General features: G+C 52.2%; 1 protein-coding gene across 2 annotated transcripts; it reads right to left on the bottom strand.

Moving 5' to 3' along the window:
• Positions 1–6,946: 6,946 nt before the first annotated feature.
• On the bottom strand, positions 6,947–25,366 carry Col6a1 (collagen type VI alpha 1 chain). 2 transcript variants are annotated; one of them, NM_001427263.1, is made up of 35 exons: positions 25,157–25,366; positions 24,260–24,389; positions 22,755–22,955; positions 21,110–21,269; positions 20,658–20,786; positions 20,461–20,481; positions 20,288–20,308; positions 20,161–20,205; positions 18,834–18,887; positions 18,346–18,390; positions 18,199–18,225; positions 17,757–17,783; positions 17,614–17,658; positions 17,270–17,323; positions 17,008–17,070; positions 16,469–16,531; positions 16,330–16,383; positions 16,200–16,235; positions 15,792–15,854; positions 15,337–15,399; positions 14,267–14,329; positions 13,996–14,058; positions 13,694–13,744; positions 13,448–13,483; positions 13,131–13,193; positions 12,883–12,948; positions 12,632–12,667; positions 12,041–12,077; positions 11,725–11,733; positions 11,115–11,248; positions 9,766–9,875; positions 9,476–9,659; positions 9,175–9,352; positions 8,550–8,579; positions 6,947–8,378 (listed from the first exon to the last, which is right to left on the bottom strand). In NM_001427263.1, the coding sequence occupies exons 1-35, from the start codon at positions 25,248–25,250 to the stop codon at positions 7,756–7,758; spliced, it is 3,078 nt and encodes a 1,025-aa protein (NP_001414192.1). In that variant the 5' UTR covers positions 25,251–25,366; the 3' UTR covers positions 6,947–7,755. The 2 variants fall into 2 exon arrangements, 1 of the variants encoding a protein (NP_001414192.1); XR_015644641.1 differs by lacking the exon at positions 11,725–11,733 and having other exon boundaries at positions 12,037–12,077.
• Between the last annotated feature and the right edge of the window lie 711 nt (positions 25,367–26,077).

Genomic DNA, 26,077 nt, shown 5'->3' with positions numbered 1-26,077 from the left:
TCGTCCATCCGTCCCCTTTGTTCCTTACCTCTGTGTGCTCAAGGCCGGCCTTTACTTCTCCCTCTTCTACTCTTCTTCTCTCATTAAACCTTTCCACGCGGAGCCATGTTGGTTTGGTGTGCTTTGTCCGGGCTCGCGGGCCAAGATTTAAACCCCAACATTTGGTGCTTCCTGATCCAGTGTTTGTCCTGAGCGATAGACGTTCATAGCCCCTGCCATTTTATTCAGGCCAGCCCTATCGAGACAAAGCTTACACACAATGAAATCGCGAGCCCATTTAAGGTATATATAGTCAGATGAATCTTGACAGAGGAATGCTTACATCCCCCTGAAAGAAACTGCCCCCTCCCCAGGGACCCTCCAACATGCCAGACAGTGAGGACTTTCTATGCTCCGGGTCAGACCAGCCTGCTTGGGGAGCTGCATCTTCCGGGGAGCTGTGTGTGCACCCTACTTTCTGGTGATTCTGGGTAAAGGAGTCTTAGGGCTAAGCCTGTGAAGTCAGGTCGGGATGGAAAGCAAGAATGAGCCAAAGTCACCTGCTAGGAGGCAGACAAGGGCTCTAAAGAGGCAAGGCAGTGTGGACAGACAGGTTGGCTGGCTGGCTGAGGCATTTCTGGGGAAATGTATATTGGTCATTATTGTCTTTTTGGTGTAGGAGAAACTTGGCAGTGGTGAAGTTAAAACCTGCCTAAGAAAATTAAGTGACCCAAAGTAGAATTTAGCTAAAGGAGGGTTTCCCCGCTACTTCAACGGGAAGATCAGGGGAGATCTGTTGGTTGCTAACCAGGCCTGTTAGATACAGGGAGAAAGACTGTTTCCTGTCGTCATTGAAAATAGAGGTTGCTGAGGAAACTGCCTGCTAGTGTTTATTTGCAAGGTTGACTTCCAGTGAGGCTCCATTCCCATAACAAGAGGAGGCAACCCTGACTTACAGCCAGCTGTCAGGCCCATCCCCATAGCAGAGAACACCCGCTAAGGAACAGCTCAGCCTTCTCAGGAAAAGCATCATTCTGCCAGGTGGGCGAGATGACCTGGGCTGACAACCATTCCAAAATAAATATATCTCTCAGGCACTGGTGTACTTTAGAAATAGTTCTGGCAGCATCTTCGCCGTGCAAACCTCCCATCTGCCCAAGTGGTCAGACTTGCAGTCTCCTGTCTCCGTCTAAATTGTTCAAAGAGTGTCCTGGAGCAGGGACCCGAAAGAGATTTCAAGATGCCCTTGTATGTGGAATGTGTAAACTTAAAGCCTATACAAATTGCTAAAAAAAATTTCTGCTCCAGGCAGGTTCCTCCTGTGTGTTAGCCAGAACCTGTCATCATGTGTTATCATTTAAGGAGTTTCCCTCTCATTAATCTTTACATGAACAGAATGATTTCTCACTTGGAAAGCATATTAGCTCTGTAACATCTCCCCACATGCTTGCTGCTGGCATAGCTAGTCATAGAAGTGACATTGTAAGGGCTTCAAAATTAACCATTCACCTGCAATATGGGTGCCGGAGGGCATCTGAGGGCTCACCAAACTCGCTCTAAGGGACACATAAAGAATCGAATGTCTTGGAAAGACAGAGGGCGATGCAGAGAAAGCCAAGGTAACTCCTTTTCTGAAGCAAGGGAGCAGTTCCCTCTGGGATGGAGGAATGTGAAAGCCCACTAAACAGACTCTGAGATTGTATAAGTTCCTAGGTCCTCCCCTTTACCCTGTGGGTCCTGTTTAGCCCCATGTGTTTTCACCATCTCTTCTTGGAGATTTTCAGGGACTAAGAGGCTGGCATTTTAGCAGGGAGGTACTGTCACTTTCCTGGTCTACCTATGACCCTCTAGCTTTCCCTCTCACATCTATCCATGGAAGAGACCCTTAGATTGCTCTACAATCTAAGAAATAGGGGAAACCCTCCTTTTGCTAAATTCTACTTTGGGTCACTTAGGTTTTAACTTCACCACTGCCAAGTTTCTTCTACACCAAAAAGACAATAATGACCAACATACATTTCCCCAGAAATGTCGCTGCAGAAGCCAGCCAGCCAGCCAACCTGTCTGTCCACACTGCCTTGCCTCTTTAGAGCCCCTGTCTGCCTCCTAGCAGGTGACTTCGACTCATTCTTGCTTTCCATCCCGACCTGACTTCACAGGCTTAGCCCCAATACTCCTGAATATAGTGAAGGAAAGTTCAACTATATCTTGGTAGCTGTGATAGAAAATCTACAAGCTGACCCCATACGGGGAGAAGGAACAAAATAGTGTAGCAGCCAGAAGATACCCACAAGATTGGCACTGGCCCAGGGTAACACCTTGCTCATGAGCCACAGTCAACAGTTAGAGCAACTCAAATATTGGGGCTTCAAACATGGCCACTCCTGTAAGTGGATGGACGATGTGTGGACAGCATGTGGTCATTTCCCTGATTGGACCAGAAAAACATAGACAAACTTGTAGGGCCCACTAACTGACCAACCCATGTCCTGTGTTTGATACAAGTCCAATAAAAACTTCCGGACAAAAGAAATGCAACATCTGTTTCCTCCTACCCTCAAGAGTTCCCTCTCACGTTCCCTTAATTTCTCCTAATAAAGTTTCCTTCCATCTTTCTTGTACCCACGCGTGTCCACACCTTTAATCTTGAATGGGTGAGACAATGACTATCTCAGGTTGATTTTTTTCGGTTCTTATTTTGTTTGGAGAGACAGGGTCTCATTACGTGTCTTAGTTACTTTTCTGTTGCGGTGATAAAACCTTGTGACCAAGGAAACCTATGAACGTGTCTAATCGAGCTTATGGTTTTGTAGGATTAGAGTCCATGACGGTGGAGAGAAAGTTTGGCTGCAAAATCCCATGCAGGAGGCAGAGAGAGATCACCGGGGGTTGGCAAGAGACTTTAACGCCTCAAAGCCTGCCCTCGAGGCCACACCCCCTAAATCTTCCCAAACAGTTCCTCCAACTAAGGGCCAGCTATTCAAACATGAGCCTGTGGGTGTCAGCTTTTTCAAACCACCACACTATATAACTCTAGCTGGCCTGGATCTCTCTATATAGACCAGGCTGACCTTGAACTCACAAGATCCCCCTGCTTCCGTCTCTCAAGAGCTGGGACTAAAGGAACGCTCCACACTTGGCCTTGCAAGTTGATTTTTGATAGCCATTAAGTGCTCAGCATCTAAAGTCTCGGTCAATTAAAACCGGAATGAGAAAAGTCCCTTGGCACTTTCAAAATGATGTCCTTACTTGACATCACCCCCAGATATGCACAGTAGTTACGGCCAACTCCCCTCCCCCACACACCCCCAATGGCTTCTCTATGCCAGGTTTGTTCATCACAGCTCACGGCCAGACTTGTGCTTTGGTTTTCATTTGCCTGCACTTGCCAGCCTTGCGGGGTCCACTGTCATGTGCCTGCAGCTCTCTCTGTTGCACCCTCGCGTTCTATAGAGTTCTTCCAGATACAATGTTGCAAACGACCCACTGTCTCCAAACTCCAGAGCCGTCTCAGGGATCCGGCAGCCCAGAGAACAGCAGCTTCTGCTTGAGAAGACCTGAAGGGGGAGACAGAGCCTCGAATACCCCCAATTCCTGTTGGATATGGAGGGCCAAATTATGGGATCAGATAACAGGGGTAGACTGCTCAGGCCTTGTGTCCCCAGCACTGGTAGATCCCAGTGATCTGAGACCTTGACAGTCTGCTAGGACACACAGTTGTCATGGGTTGGGTCTGGTGACGCTATGGATACAAATCCTAAATACTGTATCAAAAACCTGCTTCAAGATAAACAGATCCTCATGTATACCTCTTTTTTGTTAGGTAAACCTTGCTACCCCTACCCCATGTTGTCCATTTTTGGTTAATAAAGACGCCTAAGGTCTGGGATGGGCCAAAGAGGGGCGGAGCAAAGGTTCCTGGGTTTGGGGGCTCAGACAGGGACCATGAGGAGGAGAAAGAAGAGAAAAAAGAAGTCATCATGGGGTATGTAGATTGTGAGAACAGGGCCATGAGGCCCAGCCTGTTAGAGCAGGAGCAGCCCAGGTGGAACACGGCAAGGGATATCTTGGGGTTATTGATAGGGAAGTAGACGAACTAGCACAGACAGAACTGCCCAGCTCTAGTGCTTTAAGGCTTAGTATAAATATCAAGGTGTTGTGTCTTTCATTTGGGAACTAAGTGGTCTAATGTGGGGTAGAAACCCCCAAAGAACATTTACCACCACACGCAGTCCCTCAGAAACCCTTCTGGGCCCCATTCTGTTTGACGCCACCTCTTAGGAATAAGAGGGAGTAGTAGCCACATCCCCTGTAGGGAGAACCAGATCCAGGTGCCATCCCCTCAGCTCTGGGGACGGTGGTAAAGCCTTCTGACGAGTGACATGCCAACTTTCTCACTAACCCTGACTTCTCCATGTAAGCCAGAGAAAGGAGGGACCGTGGATAGAAGACCCTCTGGGATCCCCGTATCATACCCTTAGACAGGCAGTGTGGCCTGTGCCCAGCTCCATCGGTGTCTTGACAGTCTAAGACCCTATCTTCTTAGAGGAAACCCATGTATCTGGTTTTCACTGTCCCGGGGAATTTTGCTCTCTTTTGGGTGATGCTGGCATAACAGCAGAGTTTTGGGTTTTTTTGTTTTTTTGTTTTGTTTTGTTTTGTTTTGTTTTTTTGTTTTATCCTGGGTTGTATGCATTGAGAGGGGGGAGGGAGAGAGAGAGAAAGGGGTGGGGGTGGGGCAAGGAACAGGAAAGGAGTATGAGGATACAGTAAGAGCCTTCAGATGTTGGACCTACTTTTGGAGGAGAGCGGACACAGTCTCAACCGAACAGGGTGTGGGAAGCTGGGCTCAGTCAGCCACTAACCTGAAGCCTCTACTGTGGGCACCTTAGACTGCCCTAAGCATGCAGAAGAGGTGATAAAAGATTCATTGTGTAAGAGGCAGGGCCCATCCAGGCTTGTGAGAAGCCACTCATTGCTGTCTGGTTGCTTGTGTAGATAAAACGTTCAAGAAAGAGGTAGGAGGTTCATACAGATAAAGCATGAGGGATAAGAGATTCGGGGGGACTCAGGTTTGGGCCAAGAGTCCTGGCTTGAGATAGTCAGCAGTTGGTGTGGCTATGGGGAAATGCCTTGCTGAGTCTCAGGTTCTGGAGTTAATTCTAACGCTATAAGACCAGAGGTTTCTGCTGGGCTCCAACAAGGATCTGTGCTGATTAAGCCTAGAAGACCCATAGTCCCTCCTGCCTGGTGTGTCCCTGGTGAAGCAGCTGGGACAAAGGAACTTGGGGTAAAGAGCCACAAGGATGTGTCAAGACTTGGACCATTAAGTCCCACTTGGATCTGGGATGCAGACCTGGAGTGACTAGGCAGGCAAGTTCCGGTCTGGGCAATGGGTCTGCGGAAAATACCTTCCATGCCTCCTCCAGGATCAGGATGGTTGCCCTGCCCCAGTCTAGCTTTTTTCCTCCTCTCAGCTCCCAGGCATAGGGATGAAGGATGTGATTGGCTCTTCCACTTGGTTGAGTGGCAAGTGTCATCAAGCTAGTTTGTGGTAAGGAAACATTTGGGCATCTGAATGGAGATAGATGGTGGCCAAGGCCATCAGTCTCTCTTGGGTTCCCCACTCTGTGCCCCTTCCTGGCTCCTTCCCCTCTTTTCTCTCTCCAGTTCTGCTCAGATGTCTCCCCTCCATCAGCAGAAAGGCTCTAGTGCACTGGTTCTCACCCATCCTAACGCTGCGGTCTCTTGTACAAGTCCTAATGTCATGATGACCCCCCCAACCACAAAATTATTTCCATTGCTGCTTTGTAACTGTAATTTTGCTGCTGTTATGAGTTGCAATGTAAATATCTGTGTTTTCCAACGGTCTTAGGTAAAAGGGTTGTTTGAGCCCCACCCCCAAAGGGGTCGCAATGCACAGTTTTAGAACCATTGATCTAGTGGGTTAGCTCTTGTTGTTTTGTTTGTTCCCTGAACTAGGTTTTCATGGCTGTGTGTAATGGACTCTACTGGGGAAGTCTCCACACCCTACCCACACACCATTGCCTCTAGGCCAGCCTCACCTCACCAAAGTCATAGCCAGCACCATGTAGACTCCTACGTCATTCTGAGTAACTACCAACTTACCCAGGTTCCTTCTGCAGCGTCCATTATGGACATTTGGAGAGTTATTTTAGAACCAGATCTAGTAGACACTTGTCTATTTGGTCTTCAGCTGGTTAGATCTGACTTAATCTGGTTGGAGCTGGTTTAATTTGGACATGGATTGGTCTAGTGTAATATGGATGGAACTAGTTGGTTCTGGTATAATTTGCCAGGACCTGAATTGGTTATCATCTACTTTGCTCTAGTTTAATCTGGTTGGATCTGGTTTGTTCTGGTTGGGTATGGTTTGGACTCGTGTAATCTGTTTGGGTTGGCATATTCTAGTTGGGTCTAGCTCATTCCGGTTTAATCTGGTTAGATCCGATCTGTTCTAATTTACTCAAGTTGGACCTGGTGCTGTTTGTTTTCTTCTGGTTGGATATTGTTTAGTCTGATTTAATCTGGCTAAGAGCAGTTTGGTCCAGTGATTTCTATCTGGCTTACATTTGTTTGGCCCTGGTGTCAGATCTCATTGGATGTAGTCTAATGGGGTTGTATTTGGTTAGGTCTGGTATAATCTCATTGGATACCATCTGGTCTGGTTTATTCTGGTTGGCTCTCATTTAATTTGGTTGGATTTTGTTGGGACCAGGATAAAACTGGTGGGAACTAGTTGGATAAGCCGTCAACCCTAAGTGTCTCTCAAGTCTGCACTACAGGGTGCTGCGTTCCTCAGCACTACCGCTCACCGACATGGGCAGGCCTGTAGGCCTCTGTGTTCTCCTCTCAGAGCAGCTTCTCCTTTGCCCTGTGGAATGTCTGGCATTGGCTTCTCTTGCCGAGTGTGTTGGGTAATGTAGGTAGATAAAGGGAAGCGCCATGGAGAAAAATGGAAAAACCTTTATTAGCAGAGATAGCTGGCTTGGACCACGTTAAGGGGAGTGTGAGGGAGTTATGAAAAAAACTAACCAAGGAGGAGTCGTTGGAAAAAAAAAAGGGATGATCACTATTTTGAGGGAATAAGCTCTGGGTTGGTTCTGACAGAACACGTGAGTGTGAACTGTCCTCTCTGTGTGCAGCGAGAGCCCTTACAGAGGGATAGCACCTTTGCTTTTAAGGACTAGAGGCAGGGGCCAGCATTTCCCGCTGCTCACACTGAGCCACTAAAGACCAGGACCGAGATCCGCGTCGGTCACTGACAAGCACCTGATGAAGAAGAGGGGTCTCCTCCAAGTCTGTGTTTGAAAATCTTCTTGCTTTCGGTTTTCTAAAAGCCATCATCCAGCAAGCTGAGCCCACGGGAAGGTCTGCTTCGCTTTGAGCATGGCAGACGGAACACAGACAGAAACTGCAGGGATGGTGTGAAGACACCAGGGACAGGTTAGAGGCGGTGAGGAGGAGGAGGAGAGATGGCCGGACCCAGCCCAGATTGGGGAGGGGGCTCAGCAAGATGGCCGCCGCAACGGACAAACCAAGGGCAGGGATCTAGATAGGAACTCGGGTGAGCCAAGGAGGACATTACACAAAGCAAAGAGTGTGCACCTCAGCTTTCCCTTTAAGACAGTCGAGTTGACCAACTGGTCAGGAACATTTGGGTCACATTTCCTATTCCTGTTTGGTCAGTGGGAAGGGCAAGAAGGGCTGTTGAAGTGTGTCTCCACGCATGCGCACAGCCATGTGTGCGGCCCTCTAGCCCAGGGCCACCTTCCTGGAGACTGTCTGGTAGAGGACACCACGTAGTAGGGCCTGGTAGTTCGGTACACGGAATAGGTGGCGCTCGCCGAAGGCCACGTCGTACTCGGCGGTCTTACCGGTGACGAGTACACGGATGTGGGGTTCATTCACCTGGGGTCCCACCACCATCACAAAGATCTCAATGCCCCCACGCTGGGCCTCCTGCACAGCCTTCTCAATGGCCTCTGCTGTGGCCCCCTGTGAGTTACCATCTGAGAACAACAGCACTCTCTTCTTGGTGGCACCTGAGGAGTTTTCCCGGTAGAAACGAGTTACATAGCTCAGAGCGTCGTTGACATCTGTGGCGTCGTTGATGAAATCCATGCTGTCCACAGAGCTGGCCAGTACCGTGTAGTTCTGCTGGAACTGAAGAGACGCTCGACCTGGCTGTTGCTGGCCTTGACCACTATACTGTACCACGGCCACCCGCACGACCTGGGTGGGATCTTCCCTGCCCGCTGACAGGAACCGCTCGGCTAGGCGCTTGGCGAAGACCTTGGTGGTTTCGAAGTTGTGGCTGCCGACACTGGCCGAGCTGTCTAGCAGAATGGTGATGTCGGTCGGGGAGGAGAATGTGACTGTGGAACAGAGAGGGTGGCCTGAGACTAGGTGGTCTCCACAGGACTAGCCAGAGGCTACCCAGATTTTCAGAGGTGTGCCTCCCTCAAGGAGAACACCCAAGAGCTCTGTGGGACCCTTATCGGGTCCTGCCTTTCCCCCACCCTGTCCCAGCCCGTCCTTGCACTTACTTGGACAGGTATAATCTGGACACTTCTTATCTGTAAAGAGAAATCACATGGATATGAATGTCGTTATGTCTCCATGACCCCGTGAACCACTCCCACTCTGAGTTCTGCCTATGAAAGACAGACAGGTGGACAGACAGACAGGTGATGTCCTAGGGCCATTTCCTGGTCCTAGCTCCAAAATACTGAAAGGTAGGTTTGGGCCCTTGGCCTCCTATTAAAAAGGGGAAACTGAGTCTCGGATGAGGAGAGGTAGTTTGAAGGCCAAGTGCTGGACCATGCTGCTTAACAAGTACCCATCATGAATCTATCACAAAGTACATCCCTTAACCAAGTTGTCCACTTGGGGTCAGAACTAATCACAAGGCTGACATACAGCCCCTGGTGTGTGTTGGGGGGGTGGGTAGGGGCCTTGTCCCATGCATGTAGCGTGAGAACAGCTGTCCTCATGTCACTCTGCTGGGCCACACAGCCAGGCCACAATCTTTCTTGAGGTAAAAGTGCCAGGCACAGTGTGAAGACTGTTTCTAGCCCAAACAGTCCCTGAAAGCTGGGGGTGCAGGGGGGGGGCGTGTGTGAGATAGATGTAGGCATTGGCTGCCCAGCCCGTTGGTTCCCCAGTACCCACCTATACAGATCTGGGCTGTTATGTTCTTCAAAAAGCCGTCATCTAGAAGTTCTGCATAGTTCTCCTTCACCAGGGAGATACCCGGCCGGCTTTGTGATAAGCCTTGGCAGGAAATGACGTTGAGCTGGTCGGAGCCCGCGACAAAGCCAAACACATCCTTGATGCCCACAGAAACTACCTGCAGAGGACAGGGTTGCACGGGTCAGCTGATCCCGTGTTTCTCCCCTGCAGAACGCCCACCCCCGCCATGTCTGCAGGAGCCCCGCCCCCCAGCCACCGCTCAGGTTATCCAGCTGCCCACCTGAATGTCTGAGCCGCAGAGCACACTGAGGGGTGTAGTGTCCCGCTGAGTGTCAGAGCGTCCGTCTGTGATGACCAGAGCAATTCGGTTGTTCTGCGTGGGTGGGAGGAGCCGGTCCCGGGTGTACTGCAGCGCTTCTCCGGTGAATGTGCCGCCAGCCATCCACTGCAGTTTCTTGACGGCTCTGCCCAAGAAGGCAGACAGGCCAGGGTCAAAGCCACAGTCAGGGTCCCGGCTGGGCCAGCCAGCTATGGAGCCGGAATGGGGCAGAGATCTTGGGATGCTCTTACTCTTTGAAGTCCTGGGCGTTGCGGACGTTGGGGCTCCGCATGTCCACGTGTTCTTGCATCTGGTTGTGGCTGTACTGCACCACGCCTGCGTGGGACTGCCCTGGCTCAAACTGCAGGAACGGCAGGCACCACTGGGTCTGGAGTCCAACACCGCTGTGCCCCAGGATCCCAACCTTCCAAGGGCCTTTCCCCTGAGGCCCACGCCCCCTGCATGCTCATTAACCCAGAGCCCTGAATAACTGCTCCCCCAGGCTCACCGCCAGGTTCACAAGACTGTACATGGCCCTCCAAGGTTAAAGGATGAGCTTTGAACACACTATATATATATATATATATATATATATATATATATATATATATGTATATATATATATGTATATATATATGTATATATACACATATATATATGTGTGTGTGTATGTGTGTGTGTATAAGTATGCAAGTATGTATATATGTGTATATGTATATACATATATGTGCATATGTATATATATATGTGCATCTTCCATATATATCTCTACCATACATATATATCTTCCATATATATGTGTGTATGAGTGTGTATATGTATGCATGTATGCATATATGTATATATGTGTATATGTGTACATATAATATGCATCTTCCATATATATCTTCCATATATCTCTCTACCATACATACATAAATATATCTTCCATGTGTGTGTCTGTATGCATGTATGTATATATGTGAATATGTGCATCTTCCATATATATATATATACACACCATACATACTATGTATCTTCTTCCGTGTGTGTGTATGCATACATGTATGTATATATGTGAATATGTATATATACATATATGTGCATATATGTGCATCTTCCATATATATCATACATACATATATATCTTCCACCCGCGTGTGTGTGTATATTCCATATATATCTCTACCATACATATATATCTTCCATATATATGTGTGTGTATGTGTATATATGTATGCATGTATGCATATATGTGTTTATGTGTACATATAATATGCATCTTCCATATATATCTTCCATATATCTCTCTACCATACATACATACATATATATCTTCTGTGTGTGTCTGTATGCATGTAGTTATATATGTGAATATGTATATATACATATGTGCATATATATGTGCATCTTCCATATATATATCTACCATACATACATGTATATCTTCTTCCGTGTGTGTGTGTGTGTGTGTGTGTGTGTGTGTGTGTGTGTGTATCTTCCATGGACGTTAAGGATAAACTGGCTTTGCTGAAGGGTCGGACCAGCTCCATGTATGCATACATCACTGTCTCAGCTCTCTGTTGGCCCTGCCTGCGGTCCCAGGTTGGCTTGTACTCACTTTGACTAGCTCGTCCTTGCTCAGCCGGTCAATGACCTTGATGATGAAGTCCTTGGCAATCTCAAAGTTCTGTAGGCCAATGCTCTCTGAGCTATCCAGCACGAAGAGAATATCGATGGGACCACACGTGCACTCTAGGGAGGGGATGGGCCAGCCCTTAGAGCCCTTCTGTGGGCTTCCCTCCATACTCCATGGTCCCACCCCTGTGTCCTGGGATCCGCACTGTGGACCAGGACTCTTCTCCCAAGTCTCCTTGGGAGCTGGGCTTGTCAGGGTGGCCTTCTTTGACCAGACCCAACAGTTGCTACCCTTTCTCCTTCATCCCAGCTCTGATCCTATGGAGGAGTAAACAAGACAGGCTTGGGGGTCTGGTTCCGGCTCTGGCTCCGGCCTGCTGATGGTTACTTGAAACATTAGGGAGAGAGGCCAGGGACAAGCGGTATCCTAGGCCTGCATGACCCTAGAGTACTGCTCACTGGAAGGGAGGCCGGTGAGAGAGCTCGTGGCTGAGTGTCGTGCATGGCTGCTGCGTGGCTGGCCCACTGTAGAGCCAGGATGGGTCTACTTAACACTGCACAGGAACTCCCAAGAGTGAAGAGACAGCACTCACCACAGCAGGCTGAGGAGAGAGGAGAAGAGGCGCTAAATAGAACAGCTCTGGATTACAAGGTGCCCTGTCCTGCTCTGCCTAGCTTCACCTAGGCTCTGGCCAGGGCCTCAGCATGTCAGAGTCCCTGAAATCTCAGAACATGTGTAGCCCAGCCCCGGTTCTGGGGTGGGAGACCTGCCAATCTCAATAGAGCCTACGCCCTGCCCACCTCTACCTCCCAACCTCTGAGACCCTTCTGGAGCAGAAGCCTGGGCCTTGTGGCTAGCAGGGGCTTGCTGGCTCATTAAAAAAGGCAACCTGAGATCCAGATACTCACAGCACATTTTCATGATGATATCCAGAATCTCACACTCCTGGGGAAAGAGAGGAGATTGTTAACATGGCATGGCCTGAGGCCATTCCTGGTGTTCCCTGGGAACCCCTGGGGGTGTGGATCTATCCAGGGACTCCTCCCAGCCCAGAGTGTTCCTGGCTTTACCCACTAAGAACATAAGATATGATACAATTACCAACACATATCTGCCATGTGTCCCCCATGGCCACATGGCTCCCACAACTTGTTACATGTCCACTGAAGTCATCACAAACCTCAACTGTAGTCATGTATGTCTGTGGCCTGAGTAAAAGGCTTCAAGCCTCTGCCCCCAGCTGCCCCTGGTTGCCCCTAGCTTCTCCCCTGGCTGCCCCTAGCTTCCCCCCAGCTGCTCCAACTGCCCCTGGCTGCCCCTAGTTCCCCCCAGCTACCCCCAGCTACCCCTAGCTTTGCCCCCAGCTATCCCAGATGCCCCTAGCTCCCCCAGCTGCCCCCAGCTACCCCCAGCTGTGAACAGTTTTCATTAATGTTCCCATCAGGACCCATGGCCATAGTGGTCAGCCCCAAGATCTTATTTTCCGTTACTGTACTTACATCTGGCCCAGGTGGTCCCACGTGTCCTGGAGGCCCCTGTCAGAGCCAAAGCAGACAAAGATTTTAATGAGGAACTTGGATCAATGGAGTTTATGGATTCTTTCACTGTATGTCCTCTGGTGACCTCAGTGTCCCTAATTGCTCCTGGGACAAGCCCGGTCCCTTGGGCCTCTCAGCTCCTGCCTCTGGTTACTCTATGCATCCTTATCTTGTGTCTACAGAACCCTAGGCCCTCCAGCCACATCACCTACCTGGGGTCCCTCGGGGCCCCGGTATCCCTTTGCCCCTTTGACTCCACGGGGTGAAACATCATTGTTCTGGAAGGAAATAGAATGGGGTCAGCAGGAGCAGCCACGCACATCAGTTGCCCACACACCAGCCCAGCTGCTCCGGCCCCTCAGAGGACATCTCCGGCCATCCCTGTTACACGGTTCCAGGGAGCAGAGGTCTCAGGGTCGGCATGCTTGACAGATTCGTCCCCTCGCTTCACCCCACTTACATCCTCTCCTGGGTCTCCGGCTTCACCCTCATCCCCCTTGAGGCCAGGGTAGCCCTTCGTGCCCTGCAGGAGACAACATCTGTCGGTTAGCGGGATCTTGGGAGTCAAGAAGGCAGAGAAGGTGGACGTGATACGGCTTGGGTATCTCTGACATCAATGGTGCGACCTCAGGGTCACATGTGAGTGAATGTCATGTCGCCTGGCGCCACGTGGGAAGGTGCTCATGGTATGTTGATTGTGCAGGCCCCTGTGGGTGCACATGAGCAGTGTGAACATAACATACATGGCCTGACAGAGGCATGATGGGAAATACTCACATTTATCCCAGGAGGGCCTCTGTTGCCTGGATACCCCTGTGGAGGAAGATAGGATGGTTAAACCAGGATCCACTGGGGAGGACAGCCAAGTGAGCCACAGGAGGACAGGCCCAGCCAGGGTCAGCAGAGTCCCAGGTCCAAATGCCCAAACTAATGGATGACTCTGGTCTATCCCATACATCCAGGTGCCTGGGTTAGCCCGAGGGATACCAAAGTAGGCTTGGTAGACATGACTCTGACACTCACAGGGAAGCCGGGGAAGCCTTCCGTGCCATTTCCTGGTGGTCCATCTTCACCCTGAGGGAAGATAGGATTGCTGTCACCATGCCAGATGCTGGCAAGATGGCTGGGGACCGCTGTGTCCCCAGAGCTCCTCTTGTCAGTCAAGGGAGCAGCCCCCCTCCCCAGGTCTGCCTGAACTGAAACGTTAAGCAAGAGGGTCTTGGATGAGGCAACCTTACTCTTGAGAGCCAACTGTGGTTACCCCTCAACACCTCTCCCAGGGGTGAGTTACGGCGCCCAACAGGGTTGTTCTCCCAAATACTTACCCTTTCACCCATCAGTCCTGGGTCCCCGGGGGGTCCAACGGGTCCTGGGGCTCCTCTGAGACCCTAAAGGAGAGGAACAGTTAATAGCTAGACAGTGTAAGTTTGGGCTGTGATATCCTTCTCTGGGACCCTCTTAGGGCGAGAGAGGGAAGACCAGGTACAGAGAAATGGGGTGGGAGTGTGGTAGATACTGCAGGATTAGGGTAGCCCTCAGGGATGACACTCAAGGCTAGCCTAGGCAAATAGCAGGGCAGAGTGGGCAAGTTCTCACCTCAGGGCCTGGAGGACCCTCATCACCTCGGTATCCTTTAGGTCCGATGGGGCCACTCTCACCCTAGAAGGTTAAGAACTATGAGAACTCAGCTCACCCGCCCCCTTCAGGCCACATCCGTCTCCCTTCCCTCAGAGCTGAGAGTCCCAGGCCATGGCCCCATCCATGTCTTCTAGGGCCCCAGGCACGGGGGTGGAGGACCTTCAGAGCCTTATGACAGGTGGGGCCAGTGGCCAGTGTGGGGTGTGGTCAGGCTGGACTCCCTGCATGTCTTTCTAGGGTCCATCCGGGAGCCTTCACTTTTGTGCCAGGGTAGGTGGAGGTCCTTTGTGTTCGGGGGGCCTTAATGGCCGCACTGGCCTGGGAAGGACTAGCCAGCCCTGCTGCTTCCTATGAAGTCACCGAGACGTCTGCCCCTTCCTTACCAGACACAAGCAAGGACAACTCCAGACTCAAGCTACGTCTGTCCCTGCCTTATTCCCTCCCGATGGCTCTGGGGGGGGGGGTCATATCTGGCCTGGTGACCTGAAGACCCCAGTGTTTCCGGACTGAGCCTGGCTGTACCGGCCTCTGGCTCCCTGAACATGGGAAGCTCTCACTCATGCCCTTAGATGCTGGAACCTTTGTACGCTAATTCTCCCAAACTCACTCCAGCCAGCCTCATGGCTGGCCTCATCCAGGCTCCTGAGGACACAAAGAGCTCCATCCATTACAACTCTTATCTGTCCTCATCGACGTAGTCTCCCTCCCGGTGGTATCCAGGTTTCTATTACCCCTCACCCCCACACTACCAGGCCCTGTGAGCACAGCAGCTCAAGGCCAGAGATCTAAGGTTATGGCGCGGAGCCTACAAGTGTGTCCCACAGCTTCCAGTACATTTCTGATACATGTTCATACCCAGCCTAACCGGGCCAGCATGGACATTGTGTGTCTGCAGGGACACATATCTGTAGGAGGATCCCCCTCCCCCACCCTGCTGAGCCACTGGGAACACTTCCTTCAGAAGGCCTGAGGGAAGCTCTTGGGTTAGTCAGGCATCACAGTTCTCCACGATATATCAGGCTTCCTACCGGATCTCCAGGGATGCCAACAGGCCCCTCTCTTCCTTGGTCACCTTGTGGTCCAGCTTCACCCTGGGGGAGAAATGAGCCAATGAGTGTAGAGGGTAGAGGTCACGTGACCACCAGCCATTTGCTCTAGGAGGAGCCACTCTTTTGGTGGCGAGCGATTGAGGCAGTCTGGTGAAGGTTGACTGGATCTGCTGAACTCAAAGCTAGAGACCAAGGCTGGCACTACCTGCCGCTTCTCCCTCTCCAGATAGGCCCTGTTATGAGCAATCCTCTGACAGGATTTGGACTGATGCTCTACCTCGGTTGCCCTGCCACAGCCCTGGCAGTTCCAGCCCTCCATAGAAAGCAGGAAAGCTGAGGCACAGGCGCCAGTAAAAGGGCATGGCTAGCTGTGCGGATCTATGCTCAACTCCGGTCTCAGTGTCTCCCCTAGACAACCCCAAGGCATGACTCACCGGGTCTCCCCTTGGGCCCCTCACACCAGGGGTCCCCCGAGGTCCTCTTTCACCAGGGCCGCCCTGTGTGAAAAGAAGCAGACGTGTGAGGAGGCTGCCTCTGTATCCCACTATTAGGAAGGGTGGGTGAAGAAGCTTGAGGGCTAGGCCTGATGATCTCAGCAGATGTCTCTGTGGTCATGTGAGACCAGTCCAGGGGCGGGTTTCTGTGTTCCTCAGGCCACCTACCTCCTCAGATGCCCATGTGACCCAAAGGCTAGCACACAAGGTGAAATCTACCATGACTGGGGTCTGGCTTCCTGCCTAGTCAAGGCATGCACTGAGGACCTCCAGGGACCAGGCCTGGCTGCACTAGCCTTTACTGTCGATGTGGAGGGCAGTAGCAACAGAACCATCCAGCTGACTCACCCTCTCTCCAGGGGCACCATCTGGGCCAGCATTTCCCTGGGACAAGGAGGAATAGCACACGTTAGTTTCTGCCCTAGCCTGCTCTGTCTGTGTGTGGGGAATGGAAACTAGAGAAGGATGGGGTGCTCACCTCATCACCGGCCTCTCCTTTTTCTCCGGGGGGACCAGGTTCTCCCGGTTCACCCTGGGGGACAGGTTGAAGAGTGACCACAAGCCCCAGTCCATGAAGCTAATCCCATCCCATCCTGCCTCATGCTGCCCCGTCTTACCTCATCTCCGGGTGGCCCTGAGTTCCCAGGTCTCCCAGCCTCACCTTCTGCTCCAGCTTCACCCTGGGGAAGGTCAGGGGTCACAGATGCTTGGTCCATGGGTCCATACCGAGAAAGCCACATCAGTGCTTACTCTAACCTTGGGCCACCTTAACCAACTCTGCAAGGGTTCTGACCTCGGGGTTGGGGATTTAGCTCAGTGGTAGAGTGCTTGCCTAGCAAGTGCAAGGCCCTGGGTTCAGTCCCCAGCTCCGAATAAAAAAAAAAGAAAAAAAAAAAGAGTTCTGACCTCCCGGGATCCTCCAAGTCACCCACAGCTGCACAGCACAGCCTTGACCACCTCTGCCTCCAACCTCCTCAGGTGCAGACCTGAGATGCTGGGTACTGAACAGCCAACTTGAGGCTGCCATTCGGGGCTTTGTGGCTGTGCTGCCTTGAGGCAGGCTTGTTCCTCGCACCGTGGGTTCAGAGAGGAATGCTTGACCCAGGACGTAGTAGATGTCAAAGTCTCCATTCTCTGGAGCTACCCTGTCACTTACCTTTTCTCCTTTCAGCCCAAAGGCACCAGCATCGCCCTTAGGACCTGGGGGTCCTTGAATGCCCTGGTGGAAATATGGAAATGCAAGTTGGAGATAGCGAGGACACCGGGGGGGCTCCAGACAAGTGGCCACCCTCAGACCGAGCAAATGAATCAAATGAATGCACACAGAGCTCAGCCATTGGAAAGAGCCAGTATAGCAAGGGTTGGACCAAGTTCCTAAGAATCCACAATTCCAAGACACAGGGGTAGAAGTGACTTACATCAAATCCTGGCGAACCCTTGCAGCCTGGTAGTCCTGGGTATCCCGTCTCTCCCTAGAAGGAAAAGGGAATGTCAAGATAGGAATGTTTGAATGGAGACTAGAGTCCTGTCCATCCAAGCCCCTCCCAGGAAGTCAGGAGCCCTCTGAAAGTAAGTGGATCACTTGGGGTCTACCAGGACCTGGGTTTTGGCAGGGAACATCGCCTGACTCACACCTCCGAGTTTCTCGGGAAAGTGCTCTATGGGAACTGCACTTGTGCACTTTGGGGCAGCCCCTGACTTTGTCTACCTCCCATCCTAGACGGCATACCCCACCCTCCCAGCCCTCCTGCCTCAGGCTTACCTTCATGCCGTCCACCCCATCGATGCCGCGCTTGCCTTTCTCGCCCTGTGAGGCACAGAGACAAAAGAAGGTTAGACACAGGCCAGATGTCCCTAGCACTGGTCCATGGACAGCATCTATGTCCTCAACCTGTCTATACTCACCTTGTAGCCTTTCGGGCCTCTGGAACCCTGTGGAAACAGGAAGGAGAAGGTCAGAGGGCAGCTCCCACTGCACCTCCATTCTCCCATTAGGTGGGATTGTGACACCATCCCACCAACCAAAGAGAGTAGTGACGTTCAGGGACATAGGACAGAGAGATCAGGGACACAGGGCAGAATGGGTAGGGAAGACAACAGGGTCTGTGTTCTGAGGGTCTCCAGGAACTGCCCACTGAGGCGACATGACAGCCCCTACCCCCATCCTCTCTGACCCAGGAGTTCTGTCTCTAAAGACCAGCCACATTCCGCCAGAGGCATAGAGACAGTCAGGGGGGCCTCTTCCCATGCTCCCCTCTGACAGCAGCACTAGCTGCCACCCCCTAACATCAGTCAAGGTAACTCTCTGCACCCGGAAGGACGCACCCGGAAGCTGGCCCTTACTCACCTTCTCTCCACGGCTTCCCTTTTCTCCCTATGAGCCAAACAGAAAAGGAAGGAATCCATTATTTGTTGCACACAGCAGCTCGTGCCTTGCTTCCAAACCCTGATCCAACCCACCCAAGAGAGGCCATTGGACATTAAGAACACGTACCTTCATACCCTGGTACCCGACTGGTCCAAGATCCCCAGGTCGTCCCTAGAGTAGAACAAGAGATGGTCAGGCATCCCTGGATAGCACTGGAAGGTACCACTCAGCCCACCTCACCCCTTGTGCAGCTAGACCCACATAGAGTCCTCAAGTGATTGGCTGTGAGGCCCCTGGAGATTAGGAGGCAAACCAGCACACCCAAGAGGGAGGAGAGGGTGTGCACAATACACCAGAGGAGAGGGAGGGAAGCCAGGACACCCTAAAGAGGGCTAGAAGGGAGAGAGAATTGCCTGGAGACTTATGGCTAAAAGCAGAGGCCGTGGGACTTGGTTGGCCTGATGCCTGGGGTACCTTTCTTCCCCAGCAAAAGACAAGCTGTGTGGTCTCTGTGCTCAGAATTATGGTTCTGGAAGTTTCTACCACTCAGATGCCCACCCTCAGGCTTCTCTGCCTTTGTACCCATTCCCATGCAGACAGTAACGAACACTTACAGGGTCTCCAGCTTCTCCCTTCTCTCCGGGAAGACCCGGCTTTCCTCGTTCCCCCTGGAAGGCAGAGGAGATCAGCTCAGGGCAGGCCAGGTCAGGAGCCTCAGTCATCTGCTCTGAAAAGCTGGTCAACACCTCTTGTGCATGAAGAGGATCTTCAGAGTGATTCCATCCAGGCTCCAGAATCGTTCTGGCTTTGTTTCCGGGCCTTGCTGACATCTGGGAGTCTTACCCACCGGGGTCCTCACGCTGCGTCATCCTGACTGGATTTGGGCCTAGGGGTTTTGCCTCTGCCCGCAAGTCTTGGAGGCTGGGCTGTTATGCTGCTTCAGACCCAGAGGAACAGGGAGACCCAGCACAGAAACTCCCCAGAGGGCCATAGCGCAGCTCCGTGGATGATGGTCAGGTGGTAGGATAACCTTCCTTGACATGACCACCTTCTGGAACCAACAGTGAGCGTCTGTCTCCTTTGGTGTTCAGATTTGTCCCACGTGAGTCACGCCAAGACCCCCAGTTTCATTCCCAACTCCAGGCAGATGCTGAACTGACATTTAAGTCTGCAGCCAACCTTCTGAACCACGAGGAGCAGGCTCGACAATCTCAAGTCCTACACCCCAAACCCACATTAAGCCAGGACTTTCTCCCTGGATAAAGGCCACTAGTGGCCATGTTGAGTGTACCAGGGGCCCGACAAGGTAGGCACAGACTGCTTCCATTTAGCTCATCCCAACATGAGCAAGGCTATTCCAGCCACTCAGTGTAAGGAAATGATTCTGTACACCTCGTAAAGGTTCTCCTTGTGTTGTTCAAATGCTGGTTTCTCTACCCTCAGCTCTTGTTTCAATCCAGCATTATAAAGTTTAGGCCAAGAATCTCCTGTCTCAAGTTTGCATAAACGATTCTTACCATTTATTTTCTGCCTTGTCAATAAATGCTGATCACCCAGTGGCTGGGCAGAAAAGAGAATAGGGCGGGATTTCCACCAGCCAGGGGAAGGAGGTAGAGAAGGAGAGTCAGATCAGTCATGAGGATGAAGAGAGGTTAGAGCCATGAGGGAAGGGGTCCAGAGAGAGATCATGGAAACACATCTGTAGCCCAAAGAGCCAGACCTATAAGAAGCAAGTATACTGGGATCGTGGCTAGGAGGTAGCCAGATTAGCTTAAGAGGTTAATAATATACACCACTTAACTGCCCAGGTATTGAGGCACAGCTTAAAGTAAATCTTGGTTTCTCTGTGATGTTATGGGGATTAGCATAAGGTAAAGAAATACAGCCGTGGAGGAATTCACCGCTTCCACCTATTTTAAAATAATTCTGTTGACAACTCACCTCATACCCAGGGTCGCCCCGGGGCCCTGGAGGTCCTCTGGCAGCCTGAGGGAAATGAAGAGACCTTATTAACCCTAGATCCTAGACAGAGGTCTGGGGGCCAGCAGAGAGGGTGGGCCACACTTACCTGGCACTCAAAAGTACAACACTGTGGAAGAAAGAGATAGGAGACCAGTCAGAGACCAAACAGGAAGAGGGAAGAGCCCTGGGACATACACCCCCAACAGCGGCTCACGGCTAGAGCTGGGACCCATGGAAGACCCAGGCCCTGACTCTCCGGTCTCAGAGAGAAGCACTTACCACTTGCTCCACATTATTTTTCTGAAATGAAAAGGAAAGAACGAGTTACTTTCTCCTGTGGGAGCAGCCCTCCTTCTCCCTAACCCTCACCCCCTGACCCCTCACCCCGACCCCTACTCCTGACCTCTGACCTCTTGACCCCTGACCCTTTGACCCCTGATCCCCCGACCCTTGACCCTGAAGATGTCCGTACTCACAATCATGTCCACAATGGTGTCAATGGTCTGGCTGATGGTCTCTTCCGCATCTCGACTATGCCCCCAGTCAGCAGCCGTGAAATTGCGCCGGTATGTGTGGTCTGTGGCGATGATGCTTAGACGTGGCTCCTGAGAGCGCGGGGAAGGAGACAATGAACGAGCCACCCCCACAAGGCCACGTGCCACTGTGAACTGGGCAGTGGTCGCAGAACCCACACAGCAATACCCAAGCTCCTCAGTGGGGGTGGAGTCAGCCCTCTGAAGGGTTAGGATCATCTACAGGGGAGTCTTCACCCCGAGGGTCAGACCAGTGACCCAGAGGTGGGAGACCTTGAAACAGACTATGTGTGCCCAAACAGTGGCAGAAGAGAGGACGCCAGTGGCTCTGGGGCCCAGGAGACCAGAGGTCCTCCATCTTGTGCGTTTGGTGTAAGAGGAGGAGGGGCTCTTACCAGGTGATCAGGTGTGATGGCCACAGAAAAGACCTTGATGCCCAAGTGTTTGGCCTCGTTCACTGCATCTTCCAGACCCCCACATGGTTCCTTGTAGCCCTCGAGGGGATGCCCGTCAGTCACCACGATCAAGTACTTGTTCTCTTTTAGGTGGGAGCCCCTGGAGAGGTGGGCAGCATGAGGATCCTCTTGGGCTCAGAGCTTGAGAACCAGAGCTGAGACCCTCAGAGCTGAGGCCCTGGAGAATAGCCTAGGGCAGCTCTGGAACATGCTGTCCCTGTAACTCAGGGACAAAGTCTTTACCATTGATCCTAATGATAAAAGTGTCCGGTCTTGTGGGGTTACGTGTCTGCAACAACCACTTTGAGATGCACACTTTCAGGAAAGACACCAGGCCTCAGCTTGTACCCTAAATGGGCATCATCTCAAGATGCCTAGGACCCCAGATCTCTGAGAACGAGAGGCCCAGGGGTGACCCTGGACTACTGGGGTAGTCCCATGGACGGTAACTGATATCAGAGCTAGGGGGACTCACAGAGAGCCTTCAATGGTTTCACCCTAAAAAGTACAGTGGGCGTTCCTGAGGAAGCCGTCAGAGTGAAGCAGGGGCCCACACAGACATGAAGTCTTCCCCATGTCCGCCTTCACGATTGCTCTGTGGATTGCATGTGGCGGCCACGCGTCAAGTTTATACCGCGGTTTACGCGTCAATTTTATACCGCGGTTTGCACATGGAGGCCACGCTCTGACTTCCTAAGCCCTCCATCCGGCCTCTAGCCTTCTTGTCTCATAAAGTTACACAAGATGGGAGCTAGGGCCTGGCCGTCCCATGCAACTTCACTGCAGATGGGTGATGAGGAAGACGGGGTAAGTGAACCTTGCTCCCCTCCCCCACAGCCTGGCAGCCTCGTAAAGCTGGAGAGTCTTAGCAAAGCCACAGACGGAAGGAGTGATGAGGAGACAGGTATCGCTCCCCTGTGCTGCACTGGGAACTTGATGCTGAGGGAGGCTGGGTAGATGTGTGGCCTGTGCCTACCCTACTGGGCATGGGCACCCTGTGAGCGCAGAGTCCTAGCCACCCCTCGCCCATCAGCTGAACGCCTGAGCCATTATGGGAAGGCATCGAGCCATGTGAGGAAAGGTCCTCAGATCCACACAGGATAGCAAGAGAGATAGACACCTCCCTGCTTGCTGCTAAAAGATTTCAGCCCGGTGGTTCCAGGGCTGCACGCCATAGCTGTACTGTAATAAATGGCTTCTCCCTCCGTATCTCCCACGGTCTCTCTCTGCTTCTCGATCTCTGCGGCCTCTGGGTCGTGACTATGGCCATTTTGCTCACCAGTTGAGGAGACAGTGGATAGACCCGTGGATGGGGAGAAATTGGAGAATGGCCCTCCCTGGCCCCTGCCGAGGTTTGTGGCTACAGGCGCACACTCCCTGAGGCAAAGTCTCTAGCCATCAGCCCAGTGCTTGATGGGTAATAGGCAGCCTGCTGGAAGTTCACCTGGCCATGGAAACGGGCCAAGGAGACCCTGTAGTACACAGGTTGAAAAGGCCTATGGGTAGAGAGCCACCTTAGACCGTCCTCCCTCATAAACACGATAGGTCTGGATTTGGCCATCGTGGACGGTCCTGCTCCACTCACCCAATGAGCAGCTCCTCCAGCCCCTTCTTAATGGCACAGTCGGTGTAGGTGCCTTTCCCGAAGTACTTGACCGCATCTATGCTGGCTTTGAGCTCGTCACGGCCACTGGGCATGCGCATGAGCCCTCTGATGATCTCCACCTCGTCACTGTAGTGCAGCGCGCCCGCATTCCAAACCAGGTTGCGGTCACATCGGTAGTACCTGTGAGTCGTAGGTGAAATGAAGTAAGGGGAGCTCAGAGAGATCCCCCCAAGGACATGCATGCTAACCCTAACCTTCAAGAAAGGACTTTCTGTCCCACTGCCCAAGAGTACTACTATGTCCCCATCTCATAGATAGGCAGGTAGCTCTGTGACAGAAGGAAGTGGTCCCCATCCTGAGTCCACACAATGAGTGTGGCCATACAAACCTACCCGAGTCTCAACTGAGTTGTAAAGGTGACCACAGATCCCCATGCACTGCAGAAGGCTGGTTGAGACTAAGAGGCAGGCACAGGCCAGTTTTAACTAGGACATGGGGGTTTCTGACGTGGGTCCCAGTTGCCCCCACCCTGCTCTGCAGCATCTGGCCCCACAGCTCTCTGGGATCTGTGATGGGGGCCCACACATGGTTTTTCAGGAGACAGAGTGGCCAAGGGCCCTTTAGTGAAGCTAATAGATGTGTAGTTCCCACCCAACCTCAGAGGTGGGGTCCTGAGGCACCAGAAGCTAAGTAAAGGGCCGGAAGACACCCACTATCTTCTGTACTTAGAGCTCCGTTTTTCTTTCTACAGCATCAGACATTTTCACTAAGTTCAGGTCCCTAAGGAGGACAGCCTTGGGGTAAATGGTTCGTTCCAATCTGCTAGACCTCACTGTCTTTGGGTAGAGCCGCAGGCCCTGGATGGGTAGTTAGCAGGGTTGAGGCCTCTATTGGCTGAGCTCCTGTCCTCACGGTGACTGACCGCTGTGCACAGACCCGGCTAAGGGAGGAGGCTCATGATCTACATCCTTCCTCAGAGCCTGCCCCCCAGCCACACCCTCGGCTCTCAGTGCCCCATTGAGGAGGGAGGGAAGAAGGGAGAGAGAGTGAATGAAGCATGCTGTGTCCCATGGTTCCCTATTCCCAGCCCCTGTGATGAAGACGCTGGGATGTTTGGCCCAGGACTTAGGCGGTGACTCTAATGCCCATGTGGGCTGGTGGGGTCCAGGTGCATGCAGAACTCCGGACACCAGGCATAGCTACTAGGCTGACTCCCCAAACCCCTGTCTGTGCTTGGAGTATGAAGGCCTTACGTCTCTATACTCAGAACTGTCTCTTCAGTCCTGTTGGCAAGGTGACTTCCTCCCCTCCCAGCTGTTCCATCTCCTACCCACTCAGCCTCCCTCCTGTCCCTCTGAGCTGCAGAGACACGGGATGGAGCTGGGGTAGCTTCTGAAATACAGAGTTAGGGCTCAGCTCTACATTCGAGTCCAGTCCCTCTACCCCCACCCCACCCCAGGGCCACAGAGGCAAGCTCACTCTACCTGTCTCTCAGGTTGTCGATGAAACGCTTGGTAAAGGATTTCACCTTGTCCACCAGGGCCCCATAAGGTTTCAGCCTCAAGGCCACACTCTCCGAGGTGTCCAGCACGAAGAACAGATCCACAGGGCAGTCTAAGCCAGAGAAGATCCCGTGAGCCATGCCCTGGGCCCCGCCGGAAGCACCCGGCCCTTCACATATCCCCATACTGGCCAGGGGCTTCCTGACCAGACACCATCCATCCTCACCCACAGAGCTCTGAGCTCTGGGCAGGTGATCTGGGCACCCCTAGCCTCTCACCTGCCTGGTAGGCAACACCCTGCAGAGTCTGAGTGAGAGCCAAGTCTCAGGGTGTCCTGTCCTTTGGACAGAGTCTTGGCCAGTTAAAGAGGGCAGGGGCTGCCTGGGAGAACCGAACTCTTACTACTTATGGTCTCAGGTTCAACTCAAAGCCACCAGAGCTATGACCTCATGCTGAGTTGTAAACAGACAGGCTACTTATGCTGGCCACCAAGCAAAGAGAGAATATCAGTTCTGGGACCTGAACGGTCATTTACTCAGGACAGAGAATGGACCCAGAGGGGCGGCCACAGACTCCCCTCACTGGTCCATCCCTCTGGAGTTTAGGAACTTGTCATCTCCCTAGCACGGCAAGACTTGAGGTGACAGGACTCTGGGGCCTTTCAGCTAGGAGCCCTGTGTTATAGCTGTTTCAAGACGGGACCTAAAATAGAATGCAGGCTTGGACAAGGGACAAGCCCCCTTCTTGGTGGCTCTCCACAAGGTTAAGACAAAGGGGGACGAGGAACAGTAACTTGTGGAACATTGAGCTCATCTACTTCCAGGCCTTCACATCGACCCGCTAAACACAGCACACAGGGAGCACAACCAGTTCACTCACCTTGGAAGGCAATCGCTCTAGAGCCCTGGATGTCCTGTGCGGCCACCCAGCAGGCCTGTAGCAGCAGGGGCAGCAGAGTGTGGGCCAGCCTCATGTTTCCGGCTGGCCTTCGAGTCACCATCGAATGCGGGCCAGGGTCAGGGTGGGCGCTGGTAAAGAAGACAGAGTGAGAGGTTGTCTCTGCTTGCTGCCGTTACAGCCCAGGGCTGTGAAGAGAGCCAGGGAGGGTGGAGGGAGGGAGGTGCAAAGAGGGAGGGACCAGGAGGGGAGGGGGAGAGGAAGGGGCAGGCCTCAGAGCTGAGTGAGTCACGGCATCAGCATCGGGTCTCTGGAACCTTGAAGAGAAAAAAGCCCCTCTCCTCTGGTGTGCTAGGAGCCAAGACACTCCTGGGCTGTGGAACTCCTGTTGCCACAGCGTGTGGGATGTTCGCCCACTCAAAGCCAACAGTCCCATGTCACACAGAATAAAATATAGTGCGAACAAACTGAGTGCTCCCAAAAGAAGTTTCAGGAAATATTTCTGGTTGTTTCGTTCCAAATTCTGCCTTGGGACTGTGCAGCCCATTTTCCAGTATGAGCCACAAACGTGGCTTTCTCCCGCCCTGGAGATTTCTGTGTAGCTGTCGTTTCGGTTTAGTGAGATACTTAATTGCAAAAGAGTATTTGGCCTTTTGATCTTTATTATGGGAAGCCAAGCTGTCAACACTAACCATATGGATGTATTTGTGTCAGAGTCCCTGTCTCTATGTCTGACTCTCTGTCTCTGTCTCTTTGTCTCTCTGTGTCTCTGTGTCTCTCTCTCTCTGTGTCTGTCTGTCTCTATCTGTGTCTCTGTCTCTGTTTCTCTGTCTCTCTGTCTCTGTCTGTGTGTGTGTGTGTGTGTGTGTGTGTGTGTGTGTGTGTGTGTGTGTGTGTGTGTTG

Source organism: Rattus norvegicus, chromosome 20 (genome assembly GCF_021556685.1).
Source record: "Rattus norvegicus strain SHRSP/BbbUtx chromosome 20, alternate assembly SHRSP_T2T, whole genome shotgun sequence".
Classification (NCBI taxonomy): domain Eukaryota; kingdom Metazoa; phylum Chordata; class Mammalia; order Rodentia; family Muridae; genus Rattus; species Rattus norvegicus.
This window is presented reverse-complemented; position numbering and strand designations above follow the sequence as displayed.